Source organism: Microcebus murinus, chromosome 9, assembly GCF_040939455.1.
Source record: "Microcebus murinus isolate Inina chromosome 9, M.murinus_Inina_mat1.0, whole genome shotgun sequence".
In the NCBI taxonomy this organism is placed as follows: domain Eukaryota; kingdom Metazoa; phylum Chordata; class Mammalia; order Primates; family Cheirogaleidae; genus Microcebus; species Microcebus murinus.
The window spans coordinates 7,374,344-7,400,141 of record NC_134112.1 but is presented as its reverse complement, the minus strand read 5'-3'; the positions used below and the strand labels follow the sequence as shown (position 1 = coordinate 7,400,141).

The 25,798-nt window shown below is 49.5% G+C and overlaps 1 protein-coding gene across 1 annotated transcript; it reads left to right on the top strand.

Annotated features, from left to right (window-relative positions):
- Positions 1-1,365: 1,365 nt before the first annotated feature.
- On the top strand, positions 1,366-21,599 carry UPP1 (uridine phosphorylase 1). Its single transcript, XM_012735978.2, has 8 exons — positions 1,366-1,483; positions 9,242-9,306; positions 13,743-13,860; positions 15,512-15,670; positions 16,960-17,074; positions 20,042-20,251; positions 20,492-20,638; positions 21,395-21,599. The coding sequence occupies exons 2-8, from the start codon at positions 9,263-9,265 to the stop codon at positions 21,544-21,546; spliced, it is 945 nt and encodes a 314-aa protein (XP_012591432.1). The 5' UTR covers positions 1,366-1,483; positions 9,242-9,262; the 3' UTR covers positions 21,547-21,599.
- Positions 21,600-25,798: the final 4,199 nt, after the last annotated feature.

Sequence of the window (25,798 nt, the reverse complement as noted above, 5' to 3'; positions counted from 1 at the left end):
AAGACAACTTTTCTACAGACGGGGTGCGGAGCTCGGGCAGTGATGCAAGCGATCGGGAACGGCTGTAAACACAGATGAAGCTTCGCTCCAGCCTCTGTGTGCCCCTGCTGGAAGAAGGCCTGGGGTTGGGGACTGGCCTGGGAGGTTGGGGACTGCAGCTCTAGAGCATTCCCCAAGGCCACCTGGAAGTGTGTCCCAGGCTGCAGTCCTCAACCTTGGACCAAATAAACTCTCTGTATTAATTTTTCCTCAGTAAAATTCCCTTTAGGCTAACACAGCTTTGGGAGAATTCCAAATAGTTTGAAATTACTCCTAGGTTCTGGGGAACCTGAAGGGCAGTGAGTGGGGTGTCACTACCTGGTCTTTGGCCCCTAAGTCGCCTTCCTCAGGCCTTCCCACCTCTCAGAGTGCAGAGACCAAAGGCTGGCCCCGGGCTGGGCTGGCTGAGCCTGCAAGCTCTCAGTCCCTTCCAGACTTTCTTTCTCAGGTAGCAGCTATGCCAGGTGGCCACTGGTGGGCTGGGTTTGTTCCTTGCTTGCAAACAGTGATGATAGGGGTTTCAGGAGTTGGGGACAGAGTACCTCCTTGGTTTGAGGCACAGTTTTGCCAGCGTAGCCAGGACTCTCTAAATGAATGAGTCACATCCACTCCCCAGGCCAGCTCTGGGCTCCCCTATAACTGGGCAACTTCCAGGATCATGAAGTTGCCAGAGAAGCTCCCCAGAGGATAAGCTGGGGCCTGAGAGACCAAGGGTACACACAGCCCATAATGACCAGCCACACATTTCCAGACCACCAGCCCAGGGCTGGCCCCACACTGTCATTTGTCTCTAGCACTTTCTCTCAGCTGGTCCTAGCCATGAGGGCCACCTCCAGACAAACAGACCCGGGTCCTGCACTGGCGTCTGACCATGGGATACTTATAGAACCCCTTCTAGCCAAGTTTCCTGTGCTGCAAAACGGCTGGGACTGCAGTTGGTTGGGAGATTTCATCTGTAGCACGAATGACTTAACGAATAAAAAGAATAACAAAAAACGGCTTCCAGTTATTTACAGTTGTCCAACTCCCCAAAGATGAGAAACAATAGCTGGGGGGCGGGGCGCGGCGGGCTCTGGGACAACCTTCCCGCCCCCAAGCCGAGGCGGGAGGACAGGGGCAGGAGTGCCTGTCCCTGGGCGCGGTCCGGTCCGATGAGTCCGCTGAGTGCGCTGGCCACCGCGGGAGGCGGGGCTGGAGCCGGGCGGTGACCGCCGGGCCAGCTCAGCGGGCGACGGCGGCGGGACAGGGCGCACACTGGCTCTGTTCTGAGATTCACCTTGCTGGTCGTTCCCTCCTTCAGTGGTCCTGCCAACAGCCGCTCTCCCCACGGTCCGCGAGCCTTCGGGGAGCGAGGCTTCATCCTCCTGGAGCGAGGTCTTTGTCGCCAGCGTCGCTGTGCCAGGATCGCGCAGCAGGTGTAGCGGGTCGCCGTGCAGGCCGCGCGGTGAGTTGTCCTCGACCCGGGTTCTGCTGTCGGCCTCTCTTGGTAGGATGCTCGCTCGTCCCCTGTCCTGGTGATGTTCCCACTTGCCTCTAGGTAAGGCGACCGGTGTCGCGTCCCTCCCGGCTGCAGAGCAGCCGCAGGGCAGGAGGCGCAGGAGGGCGCACGGGGAGCAAGTGCTTCTTCGAGTTCAGCCCTGCCGGCCTCTGCCCCGCCCGGACGGCCGCGCGCGAGAGTGCCGTTCGGGGCGGGGGTCGCGGGCGGAGGCAGAGCCCCCGGGGCAGGCAGAGCCCCCGGGCGCAGGCAGAGCCCCCGGGGCCGGCAGAGCCCCCGGGCGCAGGCAGAGCCCCCGGGGCAGGCAGAGCCCCCGGGCGCAGGCAGAGCCCCCGGGGCCGGCAGAGCCCCCGGGCGCAGGCAGAGCCCCCGGGCGCAGGCAGAGCCCCCGGGCGCAGGCAGAGCCCCCACGGCAGGCAGAGCCCCGGGCGCAGGCAGAGTCCCCGGGCGGAGGCAGAGCCCCCACGGCAGGCAGAGTCCCGGGCGGAGGCAGAGCCCCCACGGCAGGCAGAGCCCCCGGGCGGAGGCAGAACCCCCGGGCGGAGGCAGAGCCCCCACGGCAGGCAGAGTCCCGGGGCGGAGGCAGCCCGAGCCCAGGCGGGACGCGAGTACGACGAGCCCCACAACTGTGCTGGGCGCCCCAGAAGAGCAAGGAGCTGGTGCCTTCGGTTACGAAGTGATGTTTTGTCCCCACCCGCCTTTTAATGGGGAGGGGGAATAACGTCCGATTTTGTAGAAATGATTGTTACTCGAACCTTCGGAGTTCACACGGATTGGAGTACACATGGTTCAACGTGCAGCACAATGTCACCGCGTAAATACTGGCAGGGTCCGGCAGCGCAGCGGATAGACTTCAGTGTTACGTGTTGCATGGCACCAACGGACTCTGCAGGGGGAGTGGGTCCCCTCAACATCCTTTTAAAGTCCTTAGACCTGGCAGTGCCCAGACAAGGCAGGGGCCACAGCCCGGGGCTGTCGGCGGGTCTCTCCCTTCCGGATGCAGCCAGGAAGGTGACTCCAGGTCGCACGCAGTGACTGCTGGCAGCTTCCACCCGACCTGCCACGCCCGCCGCCGAGGAGGGCGGTGAGTTTCTGGGAAACTCCTTCTAAAATCCGGAGCAGAAAAAGGCAATGGAAGCAACTTTCCGGCTTCCGAACGACCTATCTGAACTCTCCTGTCCGGGTCTCCGTCTCCTCCTTCCCTTCCCCCACAGTCCTGGCCTCTGCTGGGCTCATTTCTCGCCTCCACATATCTTAAGGGTGAAAAAGACCATTGGTTCCATTCATTTGCTGTAACGTTGGATTTAAGAAAAACGAAACTTTGCGACTTTCTTAAATAGAAAGTGTGTCTTAATCTGAGTTTTTAAAAGCCCTTCTCAGCCATTCCCAGGGTGCCATTGCCCCCTTTCAATTTGTGCAAACCTCCCCCACTTCTCTGCCAATCTTACATTATTTCCTTTCCTTTTTCAGGGGCCACACTGACCTTCCATTCTCCAAATAAGCCTCATTACTGCAGACTTCATTAATTCAGCACAAGTTTATTGGGCACAAATTATAGTTTTGGTTCCATCACTAATGGACATTTTAGTTAAAAAGGATAAATTAGTTTTTCTTTACATGGGCTTTTTGTCAAAGTTAACTTTTGTTGTCTTTACTGATCATAAAATTAATGCAAACTTATTTTTAAAAACCACGCCAAAACAGAAAGTGAAACTTCCAGGCTTTCCAACTCCCTAACGATAACACCAGACATTACTCTTCCTCTTCTTCTGTCTCAGTCTCTGTCTCTCTTACACACACACATTTGCTTTTGAAATATGTTCGTTCAAATAAGTATTAGGTTGTCCACAGAAAAGCCAAATTCTGTAAAATAGTTTAAAGAGGGTTATTCTGAGCCAAATTTGAGGACCATGACCTGGAGCCACGCCCAAGAAACGTTGAGCAAGTGGACTCCCTGTGGCTGGGTTGCAGTTTGATTTTATACATTTCAGGGAGGCAGGGGTTACAGGTAAAGTCATAAATCAATACATGGAAGGCATACATTGGTTTGGCCTGAAAAGGCCAGACATCTCAAAGTGGGGTTTTACAAGTCACAGGTGGGTTTTGGGACTCTTTAGTTGACAATTGGCTGAAAGAGTTAGGCTTTGTCTAAAAGACCAGGAGTGGCAGAAAGCAGTTAAGATAAGGGTCGTCTGTCAGGTGATGCTATACCAGAATTGGGTTGGAAAGTAAATCACAACATATTGGGTTAACAAAACTTGTTTAGTGAGATTTTATCATTTGTAGGTGTGACTCGCCAGGCCCCCTTACACAGGAATTTTTGAGCAAGAGAAAGGATCAGTTCTAAATGTTTAGTTTACACACTAAGTTTTTTACACAAGTACTCTAACAAATGGATTTTTGTTTAATGGGTTAAAACTAAAAAAAAAAAAAGAAAAGAAAAGAAAAAAGAAAAAACAAAACTAAAACTTAAAAAATCAATGATTTTTTTTTGTTGTTGTTGTTTTGTTTTGTTTTTTTGTAAGCTGGATCTGGCAGTGGGTAGGGGAGCCCCAGGTACTCACAGCAAAGGTTCCTCCCTGTGGAGCCAGAGAGGGAGGTTCAGAATTTTCCTGGAGGCAGAACCCGCAGGCCAGGTGAAACTGGCTTCCTAGAAAGGTGAGAGAAGACTTGTCTTGGAGAAACTGAATTTAGTCCCTCTGTGTAGTGTGAGAGCATTGTGGTACAATGTCAGGAGAACTGTTTCCTGAAATCAGCTCCAGTCAGGGTCAAATTCCCTCCTGGGGAGTTGGCTAGGGCTTTGGAGACATGGTCTGGAATGTTCTCATCTCAGGAAAGGGCACAGATACTCTTAGGACCTCTAGATATCCCAGTGCTGATCTCTAATTAAATCCAATTTGTAAAATTAGTGCCCCGTGGTGACAGGACTCTGTCCCTCTGTGGTCTTGGTCCTGGGCTTCTCTTAATTGTTGATTCCTGGGCTTTGCCCTTGGCCCTAGTTCTCAGCTGCCCCTTGTGGCCAGGCTTCTCTTCTGTTTTCAGTCTGCTTTGTGATGATGCTCAGACTGCAGTTCCCCACGGGGCGATGCCCACCAGGCCTGCGCAAGAACCATGGTGCCTCCTGTGAAACGTCCAACCACAGCCCCTGGCCTAGTGAACTTCGTCCTTCCCTGTCTAATCCCAGCTGGAAACCGAGGCAGCTTTGTCCCACAGTTTAGTCAGCCCCAAGAAGGAAAGCTTTGTGGCAATGTCTGAGTGTGGTGTGGACTTCGTTCCTAGAAGAGATTCGAGTTGCTCCCATGACAGTTGAGTTTAGGATTTGGGAGGTTTTGCTTTTAGGGAGACGAGGGGTTTCAGAAACTCAAATGCCTTCAGCTCAAAATAATTTTTTATATTGTACCCCCATAATATGCCAAAATAAAAAAAATAATAATTTTTATGCCATAGTAGCTTATTCTGGACCTTTTCACATGGATCTATCATGCAAGTCTTTGTCATTTCCTGTTTGAAATCTTTCAGGGGCCCCCAGTCACCTCCAGGATGATGTTTAAGATTTCTATTAGGACACATAACCACGAGGGCACGCATAGATGCAGCTGCCCACACTGAACTGTTGATCTCTCTATACTCAGTGCTGCCTGGGCTGTCTCACGTGGGGCCTGTCTCCTCGCCTTTGTTAACACTGTTGCTCCTGTTCTGGGTCCTTTCCTCACGGCATGCTTTCCAGGCTGATTCCTACTCAACGATCATTAAGAACCCAGGGTTTGCATTCTTTCTTCTTTTCTGCTCCCTCCTTCCTGGCTGAAGTCAATAAACCTCCCAGGTCCGGTTTGCACCTTTACTTGGCCGCCCTGACATGGAGTTATCGCCTGGCTTGCTGGGTTTGTTGCACACACTGAATTAGCTTCTCAGTGTCCTGGGGCCTTCTCATCTCTCTAGATCATACATATCAGAGGAGATGCTTTTACACTAGACTGATTCTAATCTCTGCAGAAACACGGTGGTAATGCCTAGCACTTTCTTGTATCTTACAGACATTTAATGCTGTCAACGGAAAAAAAGCCAAAGTCTGCAAAATAATTTTAAAGATATTTATTCTGAGCCAAATTTGAGGACCATGACCCAGAGCCACTGCCAAGAGGCCTTGGGCAAGTGGACTCACTGTGGCTGGGTTACAGTTTGGTTTTTATACATTTTAGAGACAAGGGTTACAGGTAAAGCCATCAATCAATGTGTGGGAGGCATACATTGGTTTGGCCCAAAAAGGAGGGCCATCTCATTTAGATTGTAATTGGCTAAAGACATGATGCTTTGTCTAAAGACCTGGAATGTTTTAACATAAACTGTTTACCAGAGATAAGCCACCATTTGTTGCAAATTGAGGGCCTGCAGGTTTGTCTTGCATACCCTTAGGCCTGTTAATGGGTTACAAAGGAAGTCTCCAAGAAGGGAGGGGGGCATAAGGCATGTCTGACCTCCCTCCTCCCGGCAGGCAACTTTCCCCTAGAATATTCCTTTGGCCACTTGGGGGGTCCATTCAGTCAGCTGGTGGGGGGGGGGTGAGGATTTTAGTTCACAGTGCCATTTCTGTTACTGAAAGCACCCAGGTGAGCATCAGAATTCATCTGTTATTGAAGTTACAATGATTGCTGGAGAGAGCAGGATCAAATGGCACCTTTCCTGTGGTGAACAATGGCTGCGGTGGGCTAATTTGGTGACAGTGTTTGGCAAGCTGGCTTTTCTCAGCCAAGCAGAAAACAGGAAGTGGTAGAGTACATCAGGGTTAGATCAGGGATAGTGGTGAGGCTGGAAGTCCATTTTGTAAAATCAAATGTCTCATTAGGAAATAAACTATATATATTATCTGTTGGAGGAAAAATGTCCTGGATGCACAATAAGTATAATTTGGTAAAACAATTTAAAAGCAAATGTCAGAAATATTCCTTAAGATTCTATGAATAGCCTCTACTAGATTAAAGCAACGGGCAAAGTTAAGCTGAACAAAAGGCAGTGCTTGGAAATGATCCTCACACGTCCTCAGCTTGCAGAGCCAGACCCTTTCCAGCTTTGTCCTGGGGGCGGGGTGGGCTGGGGGAACTCCCAAAGGCGTTTCTTCCAGAGGCAGAAAAGGGGTAATGAGGCCTTTTGTCTGGGCCTTAAGCAGTGACCCCGACTGGGTCCCAGAACCCCTTCTCTCTGCCTGTTCTCTAAACTAAACTGTGGGGGGCAAACTCTGAAGGTTGAAAAACAAGAATGCAGCTTTATTCACTATTTTTTTTTCACTTGAAAGCTGCTTTTGAAATGCAAAGGTAGTACCGCGTCACTCAATTGTTGTTAGCCTACTTAATCAGCACTAGGGCCTCTTTCCACCACTCACAGGTGCCCCGAGGAACTGGAGAGTAGGGGGAGACCCACCAGGTGAGTTGGCTCAAGGCTCCCACCCTGTAAGGCTTCACCTGGTCTAAGGGGAGACTAGGTTTTCTTCTCTTACCTCCTCCCGTCTTTGACCTGTCAGTGGGTGGATGGGTGGGGCCACTATATAATTTATCCTCCATGTTCACATCCTTAGGATAGTGGAATGTGTCTCTGAGAATTATGCCAGGTCTACCCAGGTAAACCCCGATGCCCCAGGTAAACCTGCTTGAGACCTAAGTTATTTATTTAGTTGGTAGCATTGCTAAAGTCTGCAACTTTGGCTACCATACATGGGTGGTTTAAATAGAGCCTCAGGGAGTGCAGGGCTGGGGGGTGGAGCTAAGTTAGTCTTTGGGAAGCTTGCACCCAGGAGGGGAGAGCCTCAGGTACTATCATTATTGGGGGAAACGGGGAGCCGGGCTGGTGGGAACCTACCCAGAAAGCAGCCAGCAGAGGGCCTGAGCAAGGGAACTGGTTTCTCTGCTCAGCGGGCCTTGGTTTGTCTGGTTCAGAGGAAGGAAGAGCAAGCGAGCTTAGAAATACCCTTACTCTGCAAGGCCAGCCGCCCCTCGGCAAGAACAAGAATAGCAGCTGGAGGGTGCAGAGTGTGTGTGTGGGTGCATGAGGGGCTGCTCTCACAGAGGGGCTGCTTTTACGGGGGAATGTGCCTGCCCCACAGAAACTGGGCTCGGGACCAGGACTCTGTCTGCCCTACACCCTGTTCTTCCCTCAGTGGAGAAGCAAGAGCTCCGTAAGGAGGGTGGAGGCTGGCCAGAGTATGCAGTGCCCCTCCCCCCCCAGATGACTGTGACTTGGCTGGGAGAGGTGGGGCCCCAGAGAGGGGAGCCAGGGCTATAAGACTGAGGGGCACTGTTGATGGTGCCCTTGGTGTTGTGTTTCCTGGTTCCAAGGGAACCAGACTCATGCAGAGCTGGGTGCCTGTAATCTGCTCGGTGGATGCCGTCATCCACTGAAGGCCTGAAGTCATGTCCAGACACCTGTGCCCAGGACCCTTCCCGAAGGCACTAGGGGAACCACTGCCCGTGCTACCTCCAGCCCTCCCCGTGGCCCTCCACAGGCACATGGGGATAGCTGGCTTGGCAGTGCCTCCTCCCGTTCATAAAGGTTTGTCCCCTCAGTGTGTGGACTTGGCCCCTGGTGGTACAGGGCGAGAGGTGGTACTTCTTTTGAACTCACTCTCTTCCTTGCCTCTGCTTAGCTGAAGTGTTTTACAAAAGCTAAGGGAAAATAAAAGGCAGATGTAGGGAGACAAAGCAGCAACTGCGGGAAAAGTTTTGCTGCACTCCCAACTATGGCCTTCAGTATTTACTGAAAATGCCCAGTATATTATGGTAATAACAGTTATAAATTCCATTCTCCAAAAAGGGACCTTTCAGGTCTTAGCGGGTTGACAAATGACAGGTGAGACACAAGGGTCAGAACCGCCCTATGAAAGTAACAGGCCTGTCCTCGGGAAAGTGGCTCTGCTTGGTAGATTTCTGATGTCTTCTCGAGCCTCGGATCATTCTGGAAGCCCAGTGCTTCACTTCCCTCATCTCTGCAATGGGTCCTGCCCACCCTGCAAGTCTGCACAGGGAGCTGGCGGCCTGGCAGGTGCAGCGAGCTCAGGATTCCTTGCTTTATTAACCAAGTTCAAAATGTGAGCCTCGCCCCCCTCCAAAGTGTTCTGCAAAACCCTGCCCTTCTTCATGCAGAGCAGCGGGCTTGGGCTTTCCTGATTACTGAGATGTATTAAGATGACTGTGGTCACGTGTATGCAGCTTCTCCTGTCACCGGGCTTTGCAGTGCAGGTGGGGGTGGGGGTGTGTGGGGGGCTTATTCACATCAGCCTCAAGCCCCTCTCCCTCCTTGTTGGTCCCTCTTGACCGAGTGCCCTTACCCCACATTTGACCTGATCCCTCCCGCTCCCCAGCTGTCCTTGAAAGCTGGAAAAGGAAGGTTAAGATTCCAGAAGGAGAGGTGTGGTCTGAGAGTCCATGAAGTCCTATTGCTGGGCTGGGAAACCAGGAGGTGGGGTCAGGTTCTCTATACAAGTGTGAGGTGCCCGTCCATTTGTGCCTTTGCCACATTTTTGCCATCTCCTCTTTGAAATTAGCAACCCTCTAAACACACCGCATGCACATACAAACACACACCCGTACCTGCTTCGCACACATCACGAATGTGTAAAGCACCCCACTTCATGGCGCTGACTGTGCATGTCAGTGGGGCGGCACACAGCTTGCTTCCTGCTGGTGGGTTCACTCCATTCCGTGTGCTGTTTGCCCGCAGGGTCCTGCCTCCGAGGAGAGAATGGCGGCTGCACGAGCTGGAGAAGAGGAACTTGGAAGCCACAAGTAAGGCTCCGTCCCCTGCCGCGCTGGCTTGGGTTGGGTTGGGTTTTTTTGGCATACTTTGTGCCAACACTTTTCTAAGAACTAGTCCTATATGTACACATTTGATTCCTGTGACAGAAACTGAGGCCCAGAGGCATCAGCAACCCAGCAGGCTCAGAAGTCAGATGGTCTGCGACCTGCAGGCTGGAGAAGGCAGGCCGGCACGCATCAAATGCCCAGCAACTCACTGAGGACGTCCTCTCTCCTCTCCTTCCCTCTGTTCAGTAGCTATTTTGTCCTCCATCATTTTATTGTCAACTATTTGCTTGTCATGTTCCACCTGCTAAGAGGCAGTCAGCTGCAGAGGTTAGGAGCTAATGGGTGCAGCCTCTTACTAAAGATGTGATCTTGAACCTTTAAAATGGAATTGGACAGGCACGGTGGCTCAGGCCTGTAATCCTAGCACTCTGGGAGGCCAACGTGGGAGAATAGCTTGAGCTCAGGAGTTCGAGACCAGCCTGAGCAAGAGCAAGAGCGAGACCCTATCTCTACTAAAAATAGAAAAATTAGCTGGACATGGTGGTGTGTGCCTGTAGTCCCACATACTCGGGAGGCTGAGGCAGGAAGATTGCTTGAGCCCAGCTGTCTGACGTTGCAGCAAGCTATGATAACGCCTCTAGCCAGGGCAACAAAGCAAAACTCTTGTCCCTATCCCCCCACAAAAAAAGGTATTAATGATAGTCCCTAGTTTATACTATGGTTGCATTAAATAAATTCATATGTGCTGGCTAGTAATAATTTTATTTCTATCTACCCCAAAAGTTGACTCCTTCCTTGAGTGGAACCATATCTCACTAGTCGTTGTGTTCCCCGGATGCAGCGCAGGGGCTTGGCTGGCGTTAGATTCAGCTGATGTTTCCTGGGGCCCTCCCTCTTTTCTTGGGACCAGCATCTCCCCCTTCTCATTCTCTTCTTGTCCCCATGAGTACCTGTCCTAAGCAGAGTGGCCTGGTTTACATAATGATTGGCAGTGTTTTCTCTTTGCTGCTGATAAACTCCAGGAATCGGAAGCCAGTTTTCATTCATTGTCATCTCACACATTTCTTTTACATAGTAGGTGCTCAGCGAATATTTGTTAAATGAATAAAGTGACAGAATAAAGCAAAATAAAGTCACTGGAAATTGTGTATAGACTAGAGAAATGCTTTTCAAAGTGATATGTCTCTGAATTGTTATTTTAAAAATTCTTTAAAAAATAAGTTGGAGGATGTTCCAGTTCACATTTACATATTTTAAAGTTATTGCTGATCTTTATGGTTATATCCTATTTCCTTCTCCTTCTTTTCCTGGAATTGAGAAGAAAATAATTTTTTTTCTATTTCGAAATATGTGACATAGTTGTCTTCATCACATCCTGTTTTGATATTTTAAAGCATGCCAGTTCTTTTATTTTGTACTCTGTACACCCAGAACATCCTGAACGAGACTAGGAACCTTAATTACATTAAATGTAATTGTCATTAAAAAAGCTTAAAATGCTACAGAGTGTTATGATTGTCAGAATTTCAGATTGGCCTAGAGATCAAAAAGGCTTTCTGGGAAAGTGTGGTATTGTAAAATATATATGAATATATTATATATATATATGTATATATATATACACACACACACACATATATATATATATATATATAGTAAAAAATATATATAACAGGTGTTAGACCTGTTTCTTGGTATACAACTCCTTAGAATCTTCACAGTGATGCCTTTCAGTATGCTAATGATTGACCGTGGCCGGCAGCTTCTGAGTGGCTTCAGGATGGGGGCTGGTCACCCAAAAGACAAGGCAGGATTAGAGGGCTGGGACTTTCAGTCTCACTCCTAACCTCCTTGGAGCAGTGAGAGGCTGAAGATTAAGTTAATAACCAATGGTCAATTATTTAATCAACCATGCCTATGTAAAAACCCAAGAGGGCCCGGTTTGGAGAGCTTTGGATAGCTGAACATGGGAGGATCCTGGAGGGTGATGGGCCTGGGGAGGGCATGGAACTCCACGCCTCTCCCCCGACCTTGCCCAGTGCATCTCTTCATCTGTAGCCTTTGTAATACCCTTTGCAGTAAACGCGTTCCCTCAGCTCTGAGCCTCTTGACCAAACTAATCAAAAAGTGGGTTGTGAGAACCCCAACTTGAAGCTGGTCAGTCAGAAGTTCTTGAGGCCTAGACTTGCAACTGGTGTCTGAAGGGGGCAGTCTGGTGGGACTGAGCCCTCAACATCTGGGCTCTGACACTGTCTCCAGGTAGATAGTGTCAGAATTGTGTTGGGGACACCCAGCTTGTGTCTGCTGTAGAAGAGACTGCACGCTTGGTGGTGGGGAGAAGGCCCCACCAACATTCTGTCTCAGAGGTCTTTTTTTTTTTTTTTTTTTTATTGATAAGAGCCCCAGTGTTAAGGTCTCAGAGGTCTTGTGTGTTGCTTGTTGCTGAGTGAGCAAATGGGGAAAGCACTTTGAGTTTGTTTTCTCTACACTCAAAAAGTCCAGAGATGGTCCTAACCACACATACTTCTGGATTTGGACCCTTGAAAAATGGCCTCCCTGCCCCAAGGCAGAGTAAGATTAACCCTGAGTCTGGAGAGCCACACCCCCATCTGAAGAGGTGGGTCGAGGGGCAGATGGGCGTGGCTCTGTACCGCAGCTGGCTGCCTGCCTTCCTGCACAAGATTACAAATCTTTTGGGTGTAGTCAGCAAAGTCTCTGTGCTTGGTTGGCATGCCACCAATGATCACTGCTGACAGTTGATCAGTCCAAGGTCTCTGAAATCTCTTAGCACTTAGCCATGAGAGTCAACTAGCCCCACACTCCCTTTATAAAAAGATCTCTCTCTCTCTCTCTCTTTGAATCTTTTTGTACTTATCTTTCCTCTACAAGCCTTTTAGAAATGTTCAGGACACTACTTGAGAGGAATGGACAAGAGGGGAAATTTGAGAAACATGGAAGAAAGAAGGATTTAGATGTAGGCAGAGGGAGAAGCTGGAGTTCTCAGTGTCTGGAGCCTGGGTGTCTGCTTTTGGTGCCAAATGCCAGGTAGAAACAGGAAATAGATAAAATAAATGGTAAAATGTATCAAATAGGGACGGGCCATCTTAACCTTGTTTGACATGTCTGCTGTGTGTTTTGGAGAATTCAGAGATAAATAAGACATGGTCATGGCCTCTAGGAATTTCTGCTAACGGAGACGATTGTGGTTGTTACATTAATCATGTAAGTCAGTGTTACAAGGTGTGATGAGCATTGTCTGGAGACGGAGGGAGAATAGATGAGATCTCGGGGTGGGGAGTGTGGGGAGCAGCCCTTTACATAACAGTGTTTACACATCACAGGCAGCCGAGTCCCTGCTCTCTTGCTTTATGTTTTACTTTCTCATGAGTTAGATTAAGGAGGGCACATGATCAGTGGGTTCTGGGTGGAAAGTCAGACTCAGAAGGAAAGAAACGAAGGCCCAATTGCTCTGAGATCAGGGATCCACATCTGCCTCAGTTTCCTGTGGGTGAGCATGCCGGTCTCTGGGAATCAGAAAGCGTACACTATTGAGGGAACTGTGTTTGAAGTTGTTTCTAAGGGACTTTGGCAGGCTGGAGATGGAATCATGTAGATCTGGGACATCAGTTTTGTAAGTAAGGTTTTATTGGAATGCTACCACACTCACTTATTTGTGGTTTCTTTCATACAGTTACGGCAGACTTTAGAAGTAGCAGAAACCATGCAGTGTGCAGAGCCAAGCATACTTGCTATCTAGCCTTTTATGATAAAAAGCTTGCTGACCTCTGTTTTAGACTAGCAGAGAGCTGTCCAACAGAAAGGTGGTATGAGCCACACATTGTTTTCTAGTAGCCACTCTGATAAAAAGCAAGATGAACAGATGTCTTATCTTGTCACTCTTCCTGGTCATCATACTGGAGAAGTGATAGCTCGTGCAACAAGGCAGGAAACCGAAACTGAAGGAGTGCAGATTGGAAAGGTTATCTCTGGGTGGTAGAATGCGAGGTGATTTTTTTTTTCTTTCAAATTTCTGTCCTTGTTTCCTAAGGTGAACATAATAGTAGTTTTAAAATAAGTCAAGTTTACATATTGAATGAACCTGACTGGAAGCAACCGGCTCTCCTCATGGTATGGGTAGATTTAACATTTTCTTTGTACTTTTGTGGGCTCTTCTGAGTTCTTCCAATTCCCCTCCAAAGAGAAGCCCTGGGAGCAAAGAGGGATTAAGAGGAAGGAGGAGGAGGAGAACAGAGGGGAGAGGATAGGGAACTCAGAGAGTGGGGTGTCGTACCCCAGGGGTCTGGCTGTGCCCTTCCCCACGCTGCGGCTCACATCTTGCTGACAGAGCACTCCTGTGATACTGTCGGCCACTGGGCACTGGTGTTCTATAAACCTTCCCCTTTCTCGTTTTTTAACAGTGACTGCCTCGTCCAACTTTCAAATCCAAATATAGCAACAATGAAAGAAGATATCCTCTATCATTTGAATCTCAGCACTGGCACACATGATTTCCCAGCTATGTTTGGAGATGTGAAGGTAAGAGGCAGGCTTCTAACTCTCAGAACTTGTCTTAAGCTCAGCCTCTTCCTAAATGATACAGGTAGACTTCCTCACAGGTGCTTGGGGGGGGCAGCTGACACCTTCATGAAGTTATATGCTTGTCAAAGTTTTGCAAATTGTTACTTTGTAAGTATGTGAGCTAGCACATAAAAGAAAACTATTCTAAGTATTGCCATATTGTTCCCTAATTCATCTCTTACAAATTTGATACAGTCATGCATCGTTTGAGGATACATTCTGAGAAATGTATCCTGGGGCGATTTCATCCTTGTGTAAAATCTCAGAGTGTACTTTGCAAACCTAGGTGTTATAACCTAGTGGTCCTAGACCTCAATCTGCATAGCATGTTACTGTGCTGAATACTGGAGGCAGTGGTAAGATATCTGTAAGTATTGTATCTAAACATGTCTAAACATAGAAAAGTAAAGTAAAAACACAGTATTATAATCCTATAGGAGCATCACATATGTGGTTCATTGTTGACCCAAACAATGTTCTGTGACTGTATATATTTCCTATATACAGGAAGAGAGAAGTAGGACATATAAACATTTCCCAGGGACAAAGGACAGTAAAAAAGTGTAATTGTATTGCTTCTGTTTGTAAGTCAAGATGCATATTGATATTCTGTTTAGTTAATTGTCTTTAATGGCTTTTTTTTTGCTGTAAGCAGCTTCCAGTCCATTTGCCCTACAATGTCTTAAATCCTTCAGTTTTGATTTAGGTTAACAAAGAACTTTAAAAAGTCTAATCCCCATGGGCAAAGAACTAACATGGAATTGAAAATCAAAATATAATAGGACCCTAGAATCCATTGCTGCCACATGGGATCATAATTCAATGATAGCCGTATGTCCCATCAGCTATTGTATTCTTTGGTAGTGTTGGTTTCAAATCGTGTACAACTTTCCATGTGCTCTTCATTTATTAAATATCCACCCCTCCCATTAATGTTAATCCATAATGATTGCTATTCCAGGCTATGGAATTTTCTTTTCATGTTTAGAAAATAATAATTCATTTTTTTATCTTCAAACTGTTTAAAACTTATTTACCTTTTTTTTTGACAAAACAAAAAATTTTCTTCAAGGTGCGCCAAAAATTAAAGTTTTTACTTCTCGGAGAGAGACTCGTGCACAATAAGTACAACTTCCCGAGTGTCCACTAGGCCTCTGGCTCTTTCTAAGCATTGGCCATTTGGCACTCAAATGACCAGGTGAGAGGCAGCCCCAGCGTGGGACCCTGGTCACACAGTGAGGAGCCACACCGTCTTGTTTCAAACCCAGGTTCTCTCCAGTACCCTGAGCTGCCTTCCACAGGATGGAGGGAGGCTGCGTATGCATGGGACCTGGAATTACCTTCTCAGAAGAGAGCTAGAGTCTAGATTCCTGAGTTCGTGGAGCTGACTGCCTTGCACCTCTGGGCTGCGAAGTGCCCAACCCTACTGAACACTCACCAGGAAGGCTCATTAAACCAGATATCTGGGCCTCTTTGAGATAGTAGGTTTGGATGAGGCCAGTGAACTTGTATTTCTAGCAAGTTGCCATGTGATGCTGATATTGTGGGTCATTTTGAGGACCCCTGCTATCCACAGTGCACTGAAGGAGTCTCTGTTCTCTGGTTGCAGTTTGTGTGTGTTGGTGGAAGCCCAACCCGGATGAAAAGCTTCATCAAGTACATTGGTGCAGAGCTGGGCCTTGACCGCCCAGGCATGGACTATCCCAACATCTGTGCAGGGACTGACCGCTACGCCATGTATAAAGTAGGACCGGTGCTGTCCATCAGTGTGAGTACCTGCCCAGCACTTGGGCTGTCTCTAGGCTCTGCCAGCCCCTGCGCCCCACCCCTCGGCACACACAGACAGCTGTTCCCCCAACACTTGTTTACTGTAAATGGCTGGGAGCAAGGTGAGCCCACGGCAGCTGGGGTGCAGAGATGAATAGGACCCAGGGTTCTGCCCTCGAGGCTCAGACTCCAAGGGCAACTAAGTGCACAAATGCAAATACAGCTGTCTACACAGTGTGAAGGTGGCAGGTGAGAGTGCCCAGGGCCTAACGGAGACACAGGAGGGCGTGTCCTTCCTGGACCAGGGCAGTAGGAGAGCCCCAGACAAGTACCAGGCCTCAAATTTCCTGTGTCAGCTCACAGTGAGTGAGCTATTTCATAACAAATTTTGATTTAGCAATGAAAGTGAACACAGAAGTGTTCAGTGTTCTACCAAATAAGTCTTCTCATTTTCTGGGTTTCGATTTCCTTTGCCGGCAGCAATATAAACGAAGAGCTACAGAGTTAGGAAAGGATACTGCCCCCCCTCCTGCCCCCCACCATGAGATGTGTGTCAGCCAACACCTCTAGTAACCTCAACCGCCCAGAACACATCAGGGAGCCAAGACGACGTTGAGTTACTGATAGTCTGTGGAAGCACGTCCAGTGTGTAAGACACCATGACACATTCTAAAAGGGACACCTCTACCATAGGACTCTGCCAGGCAAAGCACCTGCCAAGTGCTGAGGGCATCCCGGGGAGGGGTGTCGTAGAAGACGCGACACGGGGAGGGCCTTCGAAGGGGAGGGCCGGAGGGGGCGGTGTGCAGAGACCCTGAGAAGAGGCAGAGGCGCAGGCAGAGTATAGGGACAGCAGGGTGTTCCATGTGCAGTGGGCTAAAGGCCGGCCACTTACTTAGTCTGGATGAAGCAGAGAGTGTAGGACAAAAGTGAAGAGATAGGACTCTACCCAGTGTGTGTGGGGAAGGGGGGTGGGGCTGGCGGTTATGCAGGGCTTAAAGTGCCAGAGGAGCTGTTGTTACCCAGCAGCGGCGGGCTGCTGCCTCCCTGCTAGACCTCGGGCTCCTCAGCTGCTACCTATGTGACAAGTTGTATGGGTCAGATGGGGTCTTGTCTATGACACCTTTGTGCACGCTTTTAAGCTTCCCAAGTGTTAGTAGTTTTTAAATTTATGTCTCAAATTTCATCTTCCATTGCCACCGCGATGGGCATATTAGAGTGAAGCAACCAGTCAGAATACTGACAAAGGCACCGCCTTGGCTTAACGTTGGTGTTTCTCCCTGGTTCCAGCATGGTATGGGCGTTCCTTCCATCTCCATCATGCTACACGAGCTCATCAAGCTGCTGCACCACGCCAGGTGCTCCGACGTCACCGTCTTCCGCATTGGCACTTCCGGGGGCATAGGTAAGGTCGGTGAGTGCCTGACGGCCGGTGGCCCCTGAGGCGGCTCCACCTTGGTGGGATTGGGACGAAGAGTTCCTTCCCTGGCTTTGTTCAAGGAAAGCTTTTCAACAGGAGGGTGGAAGGAAGCTTGCTTGTTTACTTTTGGCAGCCTGTCCTCCGGCTTGCAGCCTAGAGCAGGAAGCCCCGGCCGCCCACCCTTTCGGGGCTGTGCACGCAGCGCCTTCCGTTCGCTCGGCTCTCTCTTTTCATTCTTCCTAATCCCGCTTCTCCTCTGTTCTCTCCTTGCCTTTGCTCGCTTCTCCTCCTCCTTGTGCCTGCAAGGATTTGGAGCACCTTATGAGAAAACCTGCGGGGAAAATGACGGGCGGGAAGAGAGAGGCGGAATACAAAACTAAGATAAGTGTGCTTACATTCGCTCAAAGTTTTCCAGTCCTCAGCGTGTGCTTTAAAACACAAAGATGGCAAAAAAATAGGATTTCACGAGAAAACAAAATGCTAAAAAATAGTTGACTTGTAAGCAGAAGTCTATCAGGCAACTTTGTTTTAAATAAATTGCCTTGCTCTCTGAGGTCCCAACTCCGTGCTAGCTTTTCTGGTCACAACTGGCTTGCGGCAACTCTTACTCCCACCGAGACTCTGGGAGCTAATGGACGAAGCCTGCGTTTGCCCCCAGCAGGCTCAGCCTTGATGCTATTGGCCAGGCCCGTGTGCATTTGTTTCTGACTGTCTAGGCCTGTTCTGTCCTGGATTTATGGTAATTCTAGAATTTAGGTGTTTTGACTTTGAAAGGGGATTTGCTTTAGACAATAAATCTTCTGAATACATTGTCTTATTTTTTTCTTTTTGTCATATAAAGAGATTAATGTGTAATATCTGTGTTTGCATGGACATAATTCCAAGTTTAAAGAAGTTGTTCTCAGGAAAACATACCAATGGCCGTGAGCTGACTTGCAGACTCAGTCTCTATTGCTACCAAGCAGATACTTACAGCTGTGCATGTCATGCCTAGGTCTGCCAGGAGCTCTAGAAAATCCTTTTTGAGTTCTTCCAATGGAGGAATTTTTTTTTTTTTTAAGACAAAGTTTTGTTCTGTCACCCGGGGTAGAGTTCTGTAGTATCAGCCTAGCTCACAGCAACCTCAAATTCCTGGGCTCAAGTAGATCCTCTTGCCTCAGCCTCTCAAGTAGCTGGGACTACAGGTATGCGCTACCATGCCCGGCTATATTTTCTATTTTTAGTAGAGATGGGGTCTCACTCTTGTTTAGGCTGGTCTTGAACTCCTGACTTCAAGGTGATCCTCCCACCCTGGCCTCCCAGAGTACTAGGATTACTGGCATGAGGCTCCATGTCTGGCCTGGAGAGAGTTTTAAAATCAATGATCCGAGAGAATTCTGGAGGGAGTAGTGTAGATTTTGAGTCTCCCTAAATTGCCCCATAAAGATGGAAAGAGTTATTAGAGAGCAAACCCCAATACTCCTGGACCCCACTGATAGAAAAATGTGAATCTCTATCCCCACAAATCCAAAAATATGAATGGGTAGGGACTAGCAGCTGCAAGATCTGGGCTATGTCAGCAGAACTTCAGGAGGATTTCAGGAGAGCCAACTAGGAAGGTGCAGGGGACCCAGTGAGACTAGGAACCAGTGCTGGAGGGGTCTGCATGTCCCAGTGTGATGGTGACATTGGAATCCCAAGGGCCGTGGACACTCAGGCCCTGTGAATTCACCAAGGCCTTGGCCAAGCTTTCCTCCAGCCCCAGCCTCAGTGCTGGGAGGAGCTACTTAGAGGCTCTGCATTTCCCAGAACAGGGCTGGGAGCAGCCAGGGAGAGAGGAAGTTCAGAAAAACACGGGCGTGAAGCAACACAGCAGCCGGAAGGTCTTGGCAGTCAGCCATGTTTTTTTAATATTTTGCAAAAATAACTGACTTGAGAGCTCTAGAAAAGATCATTTGACTTCTTGTTCCTTCCTGTAGATTTATTAAAAGCAATTTTGCATTCAAACAAGTATGAGGAAAGTATTTTGGGTATCTTTATTTCGGCTGCTAAACGAAAGTACTATAGGCTGGGTGGCTTGTAAATAACAGGAATTTGTTTCTCACAGTCTGGAGGCTGAAAGTCCAAAATCCAGTCTTAGCAGATTTGGTGGCTGGCAAAGGCCAGCTTCCTGGCTGTGTCCTCATGTGGCAGAAGGGACGAAGGTCTCTCTGGGACCTCTTCCGTAAGGGCACTAAATCCCATTCGTAAGGGCTCTACTCTTGTGGCCTGATCACCTCCCGAGTCCCCACCTCCTGATACCACCACTTGGGGGCTAGGATTTCAGAAAGGAGGACACAAACATTCAGAATAATAGTCTAATTCCATGTAAATTATAAGACAAAAGAATAAGGAGCAGAATAATGTCCCTACAAGCATGAACATACTCCAGGAAGACATGCAGAGAAAACAGATGAACTGGAACTAAATAGTGCATCAACCCTAGAGGCAACGCGGGCTGTGCAGGAGTCGGTTATTGCTGTGCTGTGCTTGGGGTGCGTGAGAGTTCATTGTACTGGTCTAGTCTGCTTTTTACTTGTTTCCTTTTCAAGTATTTGCTTGAAGTCTTAAATAATAAAAAGGTACAAAACTGGGAGCAATTGAGCATGTCGTGGTGACTCATATGGCAGTTGGCAGTGCAAAGAGCATCAGCTGGAAGACACAAACACGGACCAGAGGATGGGAGGCTCCTGGCAACTTCTGTTTCCTTCTCCCTGCTTTTCCCTTCTGCAGTGTCCACAGTGATCACGTGTGGATTACTTTTATAGCCTGAAAATCACTTTTAGTGGGAAAATGGATCGCTGTGTTTCTCTAGAACAATACCGGATGCTTCAGTGTTTTGCTGAGTTAGTGGATCATTTTCTTTTCTCCACGTGCTTTGCTGTGTGCTCGCAGTCAGCCCTGCATCGTTTGGACATCTGCTTCTGTCTTCAGGTCTGGAGCCGGGCTCTGTGGTCATAACCCGGCAGGCATTGGATGCCTGCTTCAAGCCACAGTTTGAGCAGATTGTCCTGGGGAAGCCGGTCGTCCGGAGCACAGACCTGGACGAGCAGCTGGTGCTGGAGCTGATGCAGTGTTCTGTGGAGCTCAGCGAGTTTCCCACGGTTGTGGGAAACACCATGTGCACCTTGGACTTCTATGAAGGTGAGCCCACGCGTGCCAGGAGGCACCATCCCTCGACGCTGCTTCCCCGCCGTGCGCTGCGGTTTGCACATGCCGGCTGCTGTCTGTTGCAGCTCTTCTGCAGTGCTTGTGACAGCCCGTTTGAATGGACAGAGGCAGGACCTGGATGGGTCCCTTGTGTCCCAGTGGGTAGCATGGTGCCAGTGTGCAGTAGGAGCTTACTGTGTGCATGTGGTTCTTATGTCTCCATGTGTGCTTCAGGGCAAGCCCGACTGGACGGTGCTCTCTGCTCCTACACGGAGAAGGACAAGCAGGCGTACCTGCAGGCGGCCTACGCTGCCGGTGTCCGCAACATCGAGATGGAGTCCTTGGCGTTTGCGGCCATGTGCCGGGCCTGTGGTCTGCGAGGTAGGTGGCACCGTTGCCCTCATTACCCCTCCCCGTCCCTCTCTGCTCTGCTGGCTCAGCCTGGAGCCCCTCACCAGGGCCCCTCCTCCCAGGGCACCCCAATACCAGTTTCTGGCTTCTGCCTACCCTGCCCCCACATCAGTTCCTGACAGAGATGGCATCCCTGCACTCCTGGGCTCAGTGTCCTTTGATTGTCACACAGCAAAATGCGCCATTCTCAGTGTCTGTGCAGTGACTCCCCATGCTGCTATGTGGGGTAAGAAAGATCATTAAAAAGACCATCCCAGCTAGGCCAGGGTCGCTGCCCAGGGAGATTGCCACCAGCCCTGTAAGGAATGTGGCTTTCCTAGCTCTTTGGCTTTCTGAATCATGGTGAGTCCACCCCTAGGTTGCTGGCCCCCCTTCAAGGCCAACTCTGCCTTCCTGAGTTCCCGCATCTGGGTCACATGAGCCAAAACGTGCCTTTCAAGGCAGTATAAGGCGGCCCCGAGCTGGTCCTGGAATTGGCTCGGGAATTTCTTTTGGAAGAGAAGGCAAGAAGAAAATGAGACAGATGGGCAGGGCAGTGTCAGAGAGGGAGGAACCTTCGGAGCACGGGGACCCAGCACCTGCCCCTCTAAGCACCTGCCCACTGCCCCTGCACCGCCCCTGCCATCCTGAGGGATGGCAGAGTGCTCCCCACGCGCACGCTGGTCCTTCATGCCGTCTCTGGCAGGGATGGGCGCTTTGCCTCCATTTGCTCTTTGCTCTGTGCAGCCGCCGTGGTGTGTGTCGCCTACTTGGACCGCTTGCAAGGGGACCAGATCAGCAGTCCTCACGACCTGCTGGCCGAGTACCAGCAGAGGCCGCAGCGGCTGGTGTCCCACTTCATCAAGAAGAGGCTCGGCAAGGCCCGCGTCCCGTCCTGAGCTTCCCGGGACAAGCTGCTGTGGTTACTTGTCAATAAAATAATTGTCCAGAATCCCCTTTTGTGTGACTTTGAGTACGCTTTACATACGGAGCTTGAAAATTAGGTCCCAGTTGAGAGGCAGAGGATCCTGGATTAACCACATGGGAGATTTTCTTCTTTTTTTAAACTTCATTAGTGCATTTTCAACTACTTCAGCTTAATTTGGGGTTTTCTTCAAGAACATTCTGCTAAATACTTCAACTATTTCTAGTGAAAATTTTAAGACCTTTAAATTCTAATGGGGTGGTCAGGATTTCTTGTCACTAAACAAGAAATCTGATAATAGTGCCAGATAATTCATTTCCTAATGCATTTAAAAAAATTCTGTATACCACTTGTAATTGAGAGACAACTAAAAGCTAAAGAACCAGGTAGCAGGTGTTTGGGAAATAAACACATACTAAATGGGTGTATATGCACGATTTCCAAGTTGCATTCAGGAAAATTCCAGGACCCTTCTGCATCAGCTTAATAACACCACAGTAATTCTCCCGTCCATCCTCCACACCACCAGTGCTAGATGGACTTTGCTCAGTACTTGGACCAAGACGTTACATTGTGTTCAAGACAGGTTGTCCTGTTGTGCTTGTCAGCCTTGCAGCCATTCCTGGTGTCCCACAGACACACCCAGACTCCAAGTTCCTTGGCTTCCTTTAGGGGTCAGTCTTTGCAAAGGAGATGGGGCAGAAGGGGGAGAATTCAGGGTGTCCCCTCCTCCATCTCAGGTGAGTCTGGTGCAGCCACTTCTCAGACAGGTCTGGGTCCCCCAGCCTAGGGGCAGTTGGGTCTTAGGGCATTGCTGGCTCCTGGGTCCCCCATGCTCTCAACTGACTCCTTCCATCAATGTGTCCCGTTTCTGGTACTAAGTTCTGTTTCCCATACTGGATGGAGGTGGGCTGTTTCTTGGTGGGCATGGAGGCACCTTGCCATGCTCTGGAGCTCTGCTTGGCAGTTTGCGTGTGACTTTGCGGGGTGCAGGGATGTGTAGGGGGACCTTAGTGTGGATGCATGTGTGTTGTCTATACTCTTTGGAAGCCCCTTTCCTGTATTTCTGAGATTCACCCTAAATTGGCAGTTATTCACCATCTACTGAGCCCATGTGCCCTTCTACGTGCTGAGAGCAAAAGAGACCCCTGAATCAAAAATTTCCTTCCCTCCCACCTCCTGAAGCTCTAGGGCCATGATATGGACCTGCTCAGAGTGGAGAGTGAATGACCTTTTGTTCCTCCCTCAGCAGTTCTTGGCCCCTGATTTGGGCTGTCCAGGGGAAACCGCAGTCCCCAAGGAAGAAGGCTGGCAGTCTCGGGAGTGGCTGTCCAGCTTTCCGTGCACCTCGGGAATGCGCTCAAGGCCAGTGATCCTCGGCCCCATCCCACCATGAGCTGCAGAGCTGGGCTCATGCCCCTCTGTCCCAGGCTACTGTCACATACTTCTGTCTGCCTCCAAATTCCTGAGCATTCCCAGACTTCAGCTGGATGTCATCATGCTCTGTTGGGTGCATGACCCAGAGTAGGTCCGTCTCGCCACTGCGCAGACCACACTGCCTGGCCTGTGGCGTGTCCTGGGAGCAATGTTTGCGTGACCAGCCAGCCGACATTTATTGCCAGGCCCCTGGTTGGGTGAGGATGCAGGCAGGGACTGTCACCCCAGCCTGTAGGGGCTCACAGGCTAGTCCTTTACACACCTCAACCCATGCAAGTGCGGCTGGACGGGGAACCCTGCCCCCTCCTTGAGGACATCTTTGGTAAAGCAAAGGAAAAAATACAGAAAACAGTTGACATGTTAACAGGATTTAAGGCTACAGTGGAGGCTGCTATTAGCAAGAGAAGACTAGTTCCTCCCTTAGGTGTTTGTCTCTGCAGTGCCTGCAAGTCTCTCCTGCTGGGGGGAGCCATCCCAGCACCTGTTGACTGAGCGCCCTCCCTGGGGTGAGGTGGCAGGTAAAAACGACTTCTAGCAGGAGATTCTCACTGACCTATGTGCCCAAGCTGCAGGCGTCTGCGCTGCACCGCCCTCTGCTGGCTGAGCCGAGTAGGGCACGTCGCTGACCGTGATCGTTGCTGACGTGTGGCAGGTGACATCTGCAATTTAAATTGTACCTTCATGAAAATCAGGGAATGGGCCGTGGAGTCCCAGTGCAGATGCCGGGAAACATCCCAGAGCCAGTGGCCTGCTTGTCAAAGCAGCTGGGCGACACTGTGAGAGGACGGCCTCCTTGCTTCTGGGCAGTGGCAGCTGCATGGGACCTGATGCGAGAGGCCAAAACATTCACTGCAGGACGGCCTGTTGTGCTGTGTGCACCCCACCAGCTTCTGACTTTATGAGAACAGAAGGGGAGTTACTGGCTGGCTGCAGGAAGGCTGGGAAAATACCAGGCCATCCTCTTGGGTAATCCCAGCGTTAAATTGAAGACTGTGTCTACTCTTAATCCCACCACCCTGTTACTGGCTGAAGACAATGAGCCTCTGCAGCATGACTGTTTAGAGCAGGCGTCCTCAAACTACGGCCCACGGCCACATGCGGCCCGCCTAGCGCATTTATCCGGCCTTCCGGGTGTTTTTGCCGCCACTGCCTGTCTTGCTTAGTAGCTGACTCGCCCAGGGCCCACAGTGCGCACTCTCCAGCGGTCTGAGGGACAGTGAACTGGCCCCCTGTTTAAAAGGTTTGAGGACCCCTGGTTTAGAGGTTCTGGAGGCTATCTATTCTAGCAGGATGGATCTGTTGATCAGCTGATAGCAGAGTCAGATCGGCACCTTTTCACAGAAGGGAGTAGTTTTGTGGACAATAGACGGCAAAGGGCTGGATATACGGCCAGGTGGAACAATCAGTGCTAGAAGCAATGGCACTGCTACCTGTGACTTCAGCCCAGAAAGCTGAGCTGATTGCTTAAACCAGAGCTCTTCAGTTATCCAGAAGGAAAAGGGCAAACATTTATACAGACTCTAAATATGCTTTCATGGTGATGCATGCTCATGGTACCATTTGGAAGGAAAAGGGACTCCTGATGCAGGACATAAAGATACTAAGCATGCCACTGAAATAATGGCCCTGATACAGGCTGTGGCTGAGCCCAAGCAGGAGGCCATCATATACTGTTCTGGTCATCAGAAAGGGGACACTTAATGTTGCAAAAAAGAATCAGCCTGTTGACAGGGCTGTTGAGAATGCTGCTAAAAGTGATCTGTTCCTCAGAGCTTTGTTACCTCAGTTGGATTTAGATCAATATAATTCCACTACATGGATGAGGATGAAAAAAGAGCTAAAGATTGGAAATTTTGACACTTAGGATGACACAGCTAAGTGGAGACAGAATTCTCATGAACTTATCGTCTACATGAAGCCTTGATTCGGCCCCTTATGAGGCACCTACATGAATGCACACACTATGCACGTGATGCCTTATGGATCTGGCAGGACCTCATTTAAGAGAACCCTGGGCCAGGCATGGTGGCTCACGCCTGTAATCCTAGCACTCTGGGAGGCTGAGGTGGAAGGATTGCTCGAGGTCAGGAGTTCAAGACCAGCCTGAGCAAGAGCGAGACCCCGTCTCTACTAAAAATAGAAATAAATTCATTGGCCAACTAAAAATATATAGTAAAAATTAGCTGGGCATGGTGGTGCATGCCTGTAGTCCAGCTACTTGGGAGTCCAGCTACTGCTGAGGCAGAAGGATTGCTTGAACCCAGGAGTTTGAGGTTGCTGTGAGCTATGCTGATGCCACGGTGCTCTAGCCCAGGCAAGAAAGAGAGCAAGACTCTGTCTCAAAAAAAAAAAAAAAAAAAAAAGAGAACCCTGGCTACAACAAACTATACAACAAATAACTCAGAGCTGCCTCTATGTGCATAAACAATCCCAAACCAGAAGAGTGACCTGCTGTACAGCGGACCCAACATGTGGGGACCCACTCTTTCGATGACTAGCAAATTGATTTTACTCAGATGCCTAAAACAACTGGAAACTTCAAACACTTGTTTGTATTAGTAGCTACCGTCTCAGGATGGGTAGAGTCTTATCCTACCTGAACATAGCATCTGAAGTCATCCAAGTCCTTCTAAAGGAACTTATTCCAAGGTATGACTCCCTTCCTCCATACAGAGTGATAACGGACCCTCCTTTATATCAGAGGTAAATCAGCCAATGAGTAAAGCCCTGCATCTGGAGTGGAAATTGCACACATCCTGGAGATCTCGATCTACAGGAGAAATGGGGAA

Bases quoted from the DNA above. Each gene is read 5' to 3' on its own strand.
- UPP1 (XM_012735978.2), top strand. From the start codon at position 9,263: ATGGCGGCTGCACGAGCTGGAGAAGAGGAACTTGGAAGCCACAA. The intron at 13,861-15,511 runs GTAAGAGGCAGG...CTCTGGTTGCAG, and splicing joins CTATGTTTGGAGATGTGAAG to TTTGTGTGTGTTGGTGGAAG. The intron at 20,252-20,491 runs GTGAGCCCACGC...TGTGTGCTTCAG, and splicing joins CACCTTGGACTTCTATGAAG to GGCAAGCCCGACTGGACGGT.